This window comes from Podospora pseudoanserina, chromosome 1 (assembly GCF_035222485.1).
Source record: "Podospora pseudoanserina strain CBS 124.78 chromosome 1, whole genome shotgun sequence".
In the NCBI taxonomy this organism is placed as follows: Eukaryota; Fungi; Ascomycota; class Sordariomycetes; order Sordariales; family Podosporaceae; genus Podospora; species Podospora pseudoanserina.
The window spans coordinates 6,216,702-6,227,791 of NC_085920.1; the positions used below are offsets into that span (position 1 = coordinate 6,216,702).

The 11,090-nt window shown below is 52.1% G+C and overlaps 3 protein-coding genes across 3 annotated transcripts; all 3 read left to right on the forward strand.

The window, feature by feature from the left end:
* Positions 1–967: 967 nt before the first annotated feature.
* Positions 968–1,254, forward strand: QC764_117555 (uncharacterized protein; the record flags this gene model as incomplete). Its single annotated transcript, XM_062943020.1, has 2 exons — positions 968–1,042; positions 1,189–1,254. 2 exons carry the CDS (start codon positions 968–970, stop codon positions 1,252–1,254), a joined length of 141 nt encoding a protein of 46 aa, XP_062806072.1.
* Positions 1,255–5,261: 4,007 nt separating this feature from the next.
* Positions 5,262–7,179, forward strand: QC764_0020880 (uncharacterized protein; the record flags this gene model as incomplete). Its single annotated transcript, XM_062940058.1, has 3 exons — positions 5,262–5,358; positions 6,667–6,688; positions 7,119–7,179. The coding sequence occupies 3 exons, from the start codon at positions 5,262–5,264 to the stop codon at positions 7,177–7,179; spliced, it is 180 nt and encodes a 59-aa protein (XP_062806073.1).
* Positions 7,180–7,578: 399 nt separating this feature from the next.
* On the forward strand, positions 7,579–10,382 carry QC764_117560 (uncharacterized protein; the record flags this gene model as incomplete). The annotated part of the gene is made up of 3 exons (XM_062943021.1): positions 7,579–8,045; positions 8,124–8,770; positions 8,873–10,382. 3 exons carry the CDS (start codon positions 7,579–7,581, stop codon positions 9,007–9,009), a joined length of 1,251 nt encoding a protein of 416 aa, XP_062806074.1. The 3' UTR covers positions 9,010–10,382.
* Between the last annotated feature and the right edge of the window lie 708 nt (positions 10,383–11,090).

The following is an 11,090-nucleotide window of genomic DNA, read 5'->3' on the forward strand; positions in this document are numbered from 1 at the left end:
AACAGCAGGCCAGATAAACAGTAGAGGCGAGACTACCCACCAGACAAAAGAGAGAGAAATGTGATGATATGCAGTCTCGAAGCTACCGGCTTGATATAAAGCCGCAGTACGATGAATGTTGGAAGAATAATAACCGCAGAGGCAGCCCAGGGATTCCATGTGCCAATATCATTCAACCTAGAGTGCCATCGAGGGGACCATGCCATAATGACTGACTGGTTCGAGGTGCCCACTCAGTTCAAGACATGCCCGGGCCAGATATCAATGGATGCCTCAGCAGCAGTCTCGGGCCGCCGGCATAGAGACTCGCACCAGCAGTTTCGCGGAGCCAAAGGTGCCCCGGCGGTACCAGAGACCGAAAGTGATGCTCAGAAGGAATGCAAAGAATTGCAAAGGCGCATAGTAGGCAGCATAAACGATAAGAAAGAGTACTCAACTCGGCCAAAAGATATGTCAGGAGATGAGGACTTTCGTCCTCAACCAGGAGCAATAGTGCCGTCTGCGAGGTTGTACATATCAAGATTCTGGGGTACTTACCGGGAGACCCGCCACCATCTCGGACCCGCGGTCCTGCCGCCGCCGCCGTCGACCTCACCGGGACTTGGCCCCCGGTTCATGGAGGTAGCCAGACAATTTGCAGCCTGGCATTGAAACATAACTTCCCATCGGGTCACCAAACAGCCTTCCTTCGATACCCAAGAGGAGTCCCAAGTAACCGTAGATACCTTATTTCACAGTGATGATATTCCCGGAAGTTTAGGCAGGGCCCAACGCCAAGTCTCGGGTAACACAGCGCTTGGTAAACCTTGTGTAGCTTATCCCTGCCGCCGCCAAACCCGCGTTTTTGCCGAAGTGACCTAGCGCGCACGGGTCAGCGTTGCTTCGGTTGCTGGTGGTGCATGCTTGGTTCAGCCTCGTGTCGCGCCAGTTGATCCATCGCCAACTCCCTTCAACTTTCAAGAGACCTATGCGACGGTCTGATACTCGATCCATACCACTTCTCCCAAGTCTTTACGTGTGCCGGCACCTCTCAAAGAACCCGGTAAGCTGCTTTGATGGACATTCCGGCTCTTCAATGCCCTGTTACAGAGCCCCTTCACTCCTGGAAGAACATGCTTTGTCTACATAGCCATATCTACATCATGGCGCCTGGCCTGGTCTGCCTGCTAACCTGATTGATATCTCCAGACTCTACACAAGACTGTACCCCGCTGCGGACGACGACGAGCCCCGAACCGATCGAATACCGAATAGTAACCAAGGAGGAGACAACTTCAAGGTATGGACATCTGATTATGGTCTTGTTTTAGTTTCGTATCTCTCCCGTCAAGCCGACCGCCCGGATTCAGGGCCATCAACCGAGATACCCCCACCCCGTTCCCGAAGTCTAGCACCCACGATATATGTTCTACCCCCAAGCCCGTCGTCCCCGATTGCACCCGAGAAGGATACACTGCCCAAGACTCCCGCTGAGCCGGCCCCTATTCTGTCAACCTCATCCCGCCGGTTCGTGTGCCTAGTGGTATCAAAGCAGGACTCAACAGGTCTCAGCCCCACTCGCCAGCCAGTGGCTGTGAGACTATTCGGAGGAATAAAACGTGAGCATAGGCATCATGGATGCTTGTTCAGTCTCTAGTGCTTGACTTGCTGCCTGGGAGTCTAGTCAGTTGTTGAGCTCGGTAGTGTCAAAAGTTTGCCCCGAAGAGCCTTTGGCTTATTAAAGCCAGCCCGTGGTTGAGGAAGCTTCATACAAGAGGAGGGAACAAATGGCCGGCATTGATGGACAACCAGGCTCGCCAGCGGCTCGACGTCGTTTATGACTGGGCCAGAAGCTTTGTTGTCTTTGATAGGGGAAGGTTCCCAGAGACATCCACAAGGGCCGAGGACATTGGACGCCTCCACATTTCTATACTTCTGGGGACTATAGTCTGTCAAACTTCGGTTGCTTGCCAGAAGTCCAGGTAATGGCTGGAGGAGTGCCTTGTCACCCAAGACTACTCACCTCCTGGTCTAGGGGTTCAGAGCGGTGGTCCAGGGGTTCAGAGCAGATGACTGGAGGAAACCTGACGGTCGACCCCTCGACGCAAACCCAAGCGCTTGAATTTTCAAACGGCCGCCCTATGTCACTGCTCGTCCTCTGCCGTTGTGGACGACCACCCACACGATGAAGATTGCCCAGCTTTCGTCGACTGGAGCTCGTCGACCCTTCACGTTAGAAGGACTCCTTGGCTTTCATACGCATCTTGTCTTGCTTGGCCGGCTACTCGTGGCTTCGGGATGGGATTGCCATGCAACAGGCTACATCGAAAGACAGGTTTCGTTCGTCAGCGACTCCCCGTTCTCGAGTCGAGTCAACTGTGGTTAGCAACCGCCCTGCCATACGATCCGTCCTCAACTCGCGCACTTAGCCTCTACCTTCGAAAAGCTCACCGCTGGCCCTTCGAGTAGCCACGACATCGGTAGACTGCGACAAGACAGGCGGAGATCACTGGGTTACCACAGGCTCCTCATACTTGTTGGTTTTGTTGCCTCTCGCCAACTACAGCCATCTCCGTGCCAACCAAGAGAATAGGGGAGTTGAACTACACAGACCAGATATATCGTTGGACGTGTTGCCCACACCAGACCACCGAGCAATTTTTGCCAACCTCTCAGCCAGATGCTTGTCGTCGACCATGATCCTTCTCCAGTCTACCAGGAGTACAGACTGCCCCCCAGCAGAAACGACACTCCGCCTCGAACCCCCGCTTTCACAGCACTACCATACCGGCAACTCCCAGAAGGCTTGTTCAAGGCGGGTAGCAAGGACCAGATTCCCAAACACTCAAAGCTCCTGCTCTACTACCTCCACGGCAGCTCTCGATCCTGATCTAGTCCCAGACCATCACCAAGGCTACGCTGCGCGAACTGTCAGCTACATTTGCTTCGGCTCTTTCCCCGTTGCAACCCATGAGGCACTGGACACTAGAGACCCCAGACATGCCTTTGAGGACCCGTCTGCTGCTGTCTCATTGCGGTATCCGCCCCCGAATTCCTTGAAGTCCAACCCAGTCAAGGAGCTCATATCTCCGCCCACGTTCGACCGGAGCTCTTCGTTTTTCAATTACTTCTTGTCCTCCATGGTTACAAGCCAGTGATGCAAAGAAACCAGCAAAAAGCGGAGAAAAAACTCAACCATGTCTGGGGCGTCGACAAGCTCCATGCTGCTTGTTTGAGATTCCACGCCTTCACACAAGCCAGCTTTCCATCTGAGCCTCTAATTGCTTCACAGCAGGACGAGAACACGCCTGATATGTCACATAAGTCACCCACATGATAGTGCTATCTCTCTGTGCTGCTCTCCCTGCTTGTGGTGCCGCTCCACTCCGCTAGCCCGAGCTCGCCTGAGACGCCCTACGCAGCCACAGACATCCTGTGCTCCGTAGACAGCACGTTTCAAGATTGGAAAGAAGATGGGAGCAGGATAACATAGTGTTCTTGGTGCTGGAGGCTTCTACCAGTGGGCATTGGCAGTATGCGGCGCTTCGCGCAGTTCCGCTGAGAAGAGTCCAAGAACCCCCTTTACAGCCCCACCGACCACAAACAAGAGCTTGGCCGCAGTAGCCACATGCCTGGCTTGGCACAGGCGCCTCTTTTACAAGGCTGAGAACCCCTTTCCAGACGTATTACTGGTCATCAGATGGAAGAGTCCGCAATCACCACGAGAAAAGGTCACCAAAAACTACTCTGGGAGGCAAATGAGATGCCTATCAGCCTACCTACCCGCGAGCGTCCACCTTGGCCCAGTCAACCTACCTCTAAACAAGAGCCTGTCAAGCAACCCACGTCTGCCTGACCATCAATTTGAAGGATCCATTGTAGAGCAGAAACAATTACCACCCGACAGACCCGAAACGACTTCAGGCAAGAGTAAAAAGCGGAGATGAGAGACAAAGCTATATCAGACGGAGTACAATGTAGGCACAGAACTAAGGAGACAACGCCCCACTGTCGGTCTTTAATTGCCCTTCGGTCCTACCGGTCTTTTCTTGCCTGTCGGGGCCGAAAGGCCGAAGGTAGCCACCAGAGGCGCGCCCTATCTATTGAGGCTCCTTTCTCTGGGATCTCTTCCCGCTCTCTCTCTTCCTGGTACTGAACCACAGTCAAGACGTCAAGAGAACCCAAGCCGCCAAGGACATCCAAGCCGTCAATAATATCCAAGTCTAAGTACCGATAGTCATGCTGCCAAGACCATTCAGGCCATCAAGAACCCGGGGAGAGCCAGGGCCTAGCACTTGGCTTGCCCTCCATGTGCTTTTCCGTCGGTAGACGGTTGAGCCAAACAAAGTTCATGGAAGTAAGTAGTCCTCCCCGTCATGCCATCATCTCCAGCACTGGCTAACCGTTCTTTCCCAGGCACTCTTCTGAGATGGACATCGTCCTATTCCTTTGGACTTGCTTTGCTACCTCATAGTTCTCACAAAGACGCCGCCCTTTTCACGATCCACCGAACTATTCCTCAACCTACGGCGTGAACACATCACTGGTCCTCCATCCGACGAAAGAGATGACTCCGAACAAACCCAAAACGTCTCTTCAATCAGGATCCCTCCGATCGAACCCTCGACTGTCAAGCCAAACTCTATTCAAAGGCCTCGAGCAGGCCCAAGGCGGCTTGAAGCCAAACTCCCGGAGCCAGTTGCACCGCACTCTAGCTCGATCGATCCGCTCCACGGCAGGGCTTCAGTTCGCATCAGAAACTAGCCAGGACGGATGGGAGGATACTCGAGACGGTACAGAGCCGAGAAGGATTGGCATGCCAAAACGCCCATGTTCTTGGATCATTGCTCTACACGCCGCGACAACCGGACACATTGGAGCGGTTTCGACCGGGACTTCTCTCTGCTTAGGGGCTTTCGGTGGTCCTCTGTTTGTTGTTTTGTCCACAGCCTCCGAGATTGCTTCAACCAGGAACTCTGGACTGGCGTGCTTTTGCCTGTTCAAAGTTGGCAACACTTCTTCTAGGACGGGACCTTGACCTAGACGACGTGGAATACTTCGAGATGGTTGTAGCTGCCCTTGACCAAAGTTGGTTTGCTGGGTGGCTCAGCTGTGTCTACTGCTTGGTTTCTTGTTGTTTCCAGATGATTATTGGAACACTTCTAAGGGTTGGATCGTGCGTCTGTTACTCTGCTTCCCGATTTCCCTGGGGAATTGGCTATGGAAGACTGGACACCTACTTGGGGGTAGTTCACCGCCTGGAATTTTGGCAACAGTGCTAGATGACCTGTCTCTGGACCCCTGTGCTTGCACCTCCTGCTCTCATTGCCTCTGTTACTGGACTAGACACAAAAATAACTGGCCATAATCAACTACTAGGTGTGCTGACCCCCTCACAGGTACGCCACACCGCCCACACCTTGCCCCGAGCTCCCTTCCTCCACCCAGGATTGTTTATTTCTGCCTTGTGGTCGCTCCTCACCCCACACTACCAAAGGCTTTTTCTTCCTGCAACCTCGTTCGCATTCTTCGTGGCATTTCCCCCCCACGAATCACTCATCACCAGCTCTCGCGACCTTTTCTCACAGGTTACAGCAGATTCAGGACTACGACCACACTTGAACCATCATATCAGGTATGTATTCACGATTCTTTGCCATCATCTTTTGGTTTTCCCTTCATCCCCAACTGTGGTCGCGGGCGAGGACTAGTTTGGTCCGGTCTCTTTTGACCACACTGCCAGTAGCAGTAATTTCCTACCTCACCTCTGCTTTATCCTTCTCAAGCTCCTCAGATGTGTTTTCGTCCACCTCTCATTGTATCTCCCCAATCACAGATAGCACCATCGTTCCCTTCCCGGCTGGATTCATTGTTGTTCGTCATTCCTGGGCTTGTTGGTGGTCAGGGTGTAAACAAACAAACAATCATTGTATCATCCTCTTCCAACACCCATTATATCTCATCTGAATGTCGGTTTCCCTCTGTCTTTGAAACACTGCTTTGTTAGCGTGGACTGGACACACATCGGACAACTTTAATCTTCTCAACTTCTCCCCGTTTATATACTCCCTCCACATTCAGCACCCTTCTATCCTATAGCCTACCTATCCACGCGAGCACCCATACTCTCTCGTGGTTCCCTTCAATAGCGATCCCGTACGTCGATGACGTATACAGGACACAACAGTATCGCTTCTCAATTTGCCTCGACCTAACAGTCAGCCCTATCAGCGTTGTCTACCACAACACCCATCCACCATTCAGGTATTTGGAAACCCCCTCTTGTTTCTTTTCCCCTGCACCAACACCTTTTCTTCCACAGCCACAGTTGGACTTGAGAACCCTTCTTCAATCACATCCTGTTCTTCCACCCTATGCCTCGTTGATCTCGAGTACCCTTCACCTTCGAGTCACTTGTCTACTCAGTCACTTCTTCATCAAGCCAAGCACAACTCCAGCAAGCGACTCTCCACCGGGTCTGCTACCTTGACTGTCCTCCCCGTCCGCTGCCTTCATCTTCTTCACCTCCTCGCTACACCCTCCCTGTTTGTCTAGGACATTACTAACACTTGATAATAGTTCCTCATTCCCGTCTTCAAACCGACCGCTTAACTCAGCCATAAGGTATACCATCCATCTTCTATTCACTTATGAAAGACTTGAAGCTAACAAGTATTCGGCTCCCAGATAGCACCGATCTGATCGCAACGTAAGTCTACCACCCATCACAGCCCGATCTTCTAGATCTATCGACATCAAGCTTCAGTCCAGCCAAGACGTTATGTGGTCGTGAAACCCCATCATCCTCTTCACCTTGCTTCTACACACCACACTACACCCCTATTACAGCTGCTGCACTGGCCACGCCCAGTCACTCTTGGCAGACCCGCTTTTCCCACCCCTTTCCCCATTGTTACTTTGGGTGGGGTCGGCGAAGTTGCTCCTAATGATCAATGCTCAGGCAGAAGTCACAAGGAGCTCACTAGGTTTCTCCTTAGGGAGTGTCCTATGTTCGCCCTGCACTCGTCCCTCATTTCCCTCACTTTATCCTACCTTCTCCGAGTGATTCCCACTGACTGCACAGCTCTCACTTTGGTTTCACAGCTTTTCGAGGAGAACAGACAATAACCATGATCTAGGGTTTTAGGCAGGGGTTTTCAGAGTTGGCAGTTCAAGAGGAAGCAAATCATTGGGATTTAGTCCTCATCTTTCACACCTGTATCTCCAAGAACCACACTTGAGAGGGAAGAAGGGCAAACAAAAAGCCAGCACCAGGAGTTCACAAGCACAGAGCTTGACTCCTTGATTTCAGTTTTCGTCGATCGCCACCTTGAAGGTTGATCGAAGTGTACGTATTACAAACTCTCTGCCTTTGTTTTCCTATCACATCTTTATGGATCATCCTTTTCATCGCATCATATTTGCACTTTCACTTGGTCGGCGTTGAAGCTGGGACATGCTGTCTCTAGCCAAGGGTGCCGATTACGAATCGCAACCGTACATTTTTGTTTCCGTTTGGGCATGTATTCTAATCTAATAGCCAGGGCTTAATCATATCTGATTTCAAAGCACACAAGAACTCTCACACAAGCATCCACAATGGCTGAGAACGACGATTTCGTCCTCGACGTCTACGGGGATGAGAAGAATGACCAGGGCGGTAACGATCACCAAGAGAACGGCAACAGCGGTCACTATGACAGAGAGGATGCCCACGCCGGCAATAGCCAGGGCAACCACGAGGACTATGACTACGCCGGTGAGAACGGTGACGAGAACCGGGGTCAGGGCCACAACGGCGCCGACCTGTACGACATGGGCGAGTCTGACGGCCAGGCCCAGCCGCGTCAGAGCCCCCAGCCCAAGCAGGGCATCAAGCGCAAGGAGGGTGAGGGTTCGGATGAGCGCCCTGTCGACCCCGGCGCCACCACCGCGCTGCTCATCAATGAGCTGAACTGGTGGACGACTGACGACGACATCCGCGGTTGGGCTGTTCAGGCCCAATGTGAGGCTGAACTCAAAGACATTACTTTCAGCGAGCACAAGGTTAACGGCAAGAGCAAGGGGTAAGTTTTGTTTTGTTTTCTCTCGCACATCAGATAAAAGCCTTGGAGCGGTTTGCTAACACCAATACATCGGATTAGACAAGCTTATGTCGAGTTCACGTCCCAGCAGGCCGCCACGGCGGTCAAGCACCGCATCGAGTCGCTGGCCAACGAGCCGAATCAGCCGGCGTCGAAGCGTCCCACGGCGATTTACAACAATCCGTCGTTCAACCCTTTCCGGACGCTGCCCAAGGACACCCCCAACCGGGGCGGTGCTCCCAGAGATGGCCAAGGTGGTGGTCGTCCTCCTGTTGGCCCAAACCACAATGATTCGCAGCGCCCGAACAGCTACCAGGGCGGCAACAACGGCTTTGGTGGTGGCGGTTACCGCGGTAGAGGTGGTTACACTCCTCGTGGTCAGATGAACCGCGGTGGTTATAGCAATTACCAGGGCGGCATGAACAACCAGTTCAACCCCGGTAACAACATGGGCTTCAACGCTGGCGGTGGCGGTGGTTATGGTGGTGGTGGCGGCGGGTTCAACAACAGAGGTGGAATGGGCATGATGGGTCGTGGTGGTGGCATGCGCGGTCGCGGTGGTGGCGGCGCTGGAAATGCCATGGGTATGATGCCCATGAACCCCATGGCTGGCGGTGGCATGATGGGAATGGGTGCTGGTATGAACCCCATGATGATGGGTGGTGCTGGCCCAATGGGTATGGGTGGACCCATGGGTGGTATGCCTGGTAAGGACCCCGGAACTGACTTTTCCCCTGGCGGCACTGGGCCGTCTCGACTTTTTCTTTTCTTTTTTTGACCGCCTGCTAACGCGAAAGGACCCATCTCAGCCTTCCAAGGGATGGGCAACCAGTTTTCCCAACCGTTCGGGTTTGGTGGAGGTTCGGGTGGTGCTGGTGGGTTCGGTGGCGGTGGGAACAGCCAAGCCCAGAATCCGCATGGTGCGAAGCGTCCCCGGGGGGAGTAGGACTCCTCTCCGGGCGTTTCTGGACAACAGGGTCGTGGAGGAGGTGGTGCTGGTGGTGCTCCTGGCGGCAACGGACGTGGCGGTCAGGGCCATGGCCGTGGTGGTGGTGCTGCCAGTGCTGGTGGTGTTTGTCCTCGCCGTCAGAACTAGGGTTAAACACCTGGCGAATTGAGGCTGCTGGAGATGGAAGTTTGAGGTTGGAACGAACTGATCATCGCGACTTATTCACAGCACAGCACAACGGGGTGGTTTTTTTGTGGGAAGTGTATCAACATATTGCAACATGGGCTTCTTTCTTCGCGATCTTTTTCCGGCTTTCCCCCTTCACCATCGCCAAATCTCCAATCAATCTCTCGACTTTGCCACCCGACCCCCCTCGTCATCGCCAAACCTCCTCCTCCTCTTATGCCCTATGTCGAACGGTGTTCTCCCAAATCCGGGGGAATAATTAGTAGAGTAAGGGAAAGGAGGAGTGGTGGTGCGGCAAGGGGTCGTTGGTGTTTTGAGATTTGGTCTTCGACATGGCAAGTTCTTTCATCTCAACTTGGCAAAAATTCGTTTGCCAACGAAAAAATCGCTCGGCAACGAAGAAGATTTTGAAGTTTTTTTTCGCTCGGAAACAATCGCTCTGGATGGTTTGCGGGCGTGGCATTCTCAAAATTTTGCGTTTGCAAGCGCTGGGGTTGGGGATAGCTGGGATGATGGGGGAAGGATATGTTTTTACGTTTCTTTTTTCGCTTTTCTTTTTACAATAGCTCGACACACAGTTTGAGAACCAGGGCCATTTTTTATTTATTTTGTGGGTTTTTGTGAAATATGGGGAGTTGGAGTTGGGAAATAGTTGGCTTGAGAATATTAAACTGTTCACCAACATACGACATTTGCCTGGCAACCATAGCCCAAAAGATCGAAAAATGGAGTTGGTGGTAGGGTGGTTAGGGTTGAATAAACTGGTTAATTTGTTTTATTTTTGTGTTTCGCTGTTTATCATTGGGATGAGGATGAGAGATGTGGTGAAGTGCTTTGGATGTGTTTTCATGATTATTGTTGCTCACGGATGGCGTTGTGTAAGCAGTGTGGTTTTTGATGTGGTGGGAGTAGCTATATGTTGGGTGTATGATTGAGTGGAAGGCAGGACCTTAGAATGTGAGTCGAATATGACCGTTGAAGTATCAAAAGGAGATTGGGTAAATGGATAGGACATGTGGGATATCTTTTCAGGAGGTGCTTGGAGTTCAGTTGACAATTATAGAACAGGGGGCCTCAAGAGATGTGGAAAAAACAGCACTTGTTGTTATTATCTGCACTGTAGGTAGGCTCGGTGATGCAAAGGCATATTAAGTGAGCGTTCAACGGTGCTTATTCCATGGAGCCAATATGTGTTGAGAATGTTCGTGGTTGTGAGTCAGTGTTCTCAATACTGTGTCGGTTGATATGGACTACCGATTAAAAGTGATCATTGAAAGTTAGAGCTCATGTGTCAATACCATGGGCTTACCACCTGACTTTGTTTCACGCTGCAAATATGCTTCCACGTGATGATCTGCTTATCAAGGTTATATGTGTCGTGGCTCAAAAGCTGGCTACACTTAGCCTGTCGTCCGAACTTTCGTCCCAGACTTGCCGTTTAGTCATCTATTTCTATCCGTAAAGCTTGGAGATTATAGATTCATGGACGTTAGTTGTCTTTGTGCTCGCCGGTGTGGCAAGGATATGTATTCAGTCAACCGTCCCAGCTTGCACTGCGAAGCACGGTGTATGGGGGTGCAAACTGTAGTTCACGGCTTAGAGATGTGATAATCACAGTTACAGCCTTTACCGAGTACTACTTCCAAGAAATCGCTTACAGTTTCCCTTATTTAAAGCAGTCTTTTCTTGCTTTCAGATGCGGAAAGCAAACACCGGAGAGGAACCGGGGCCGGGCACCAGTGACACGGAAGGAAGCACGAGCCCCGGTCCCGCTCCGGTCCGGCATCGGCCGTCAGGCACAGTTTCAATCTAACCCACAAACCGGAGCCTAGGCCCAAACCCCATGTGACTCCGAAACTTGAACAAGCCTGTGTTTGTGATCAGCAAAACCG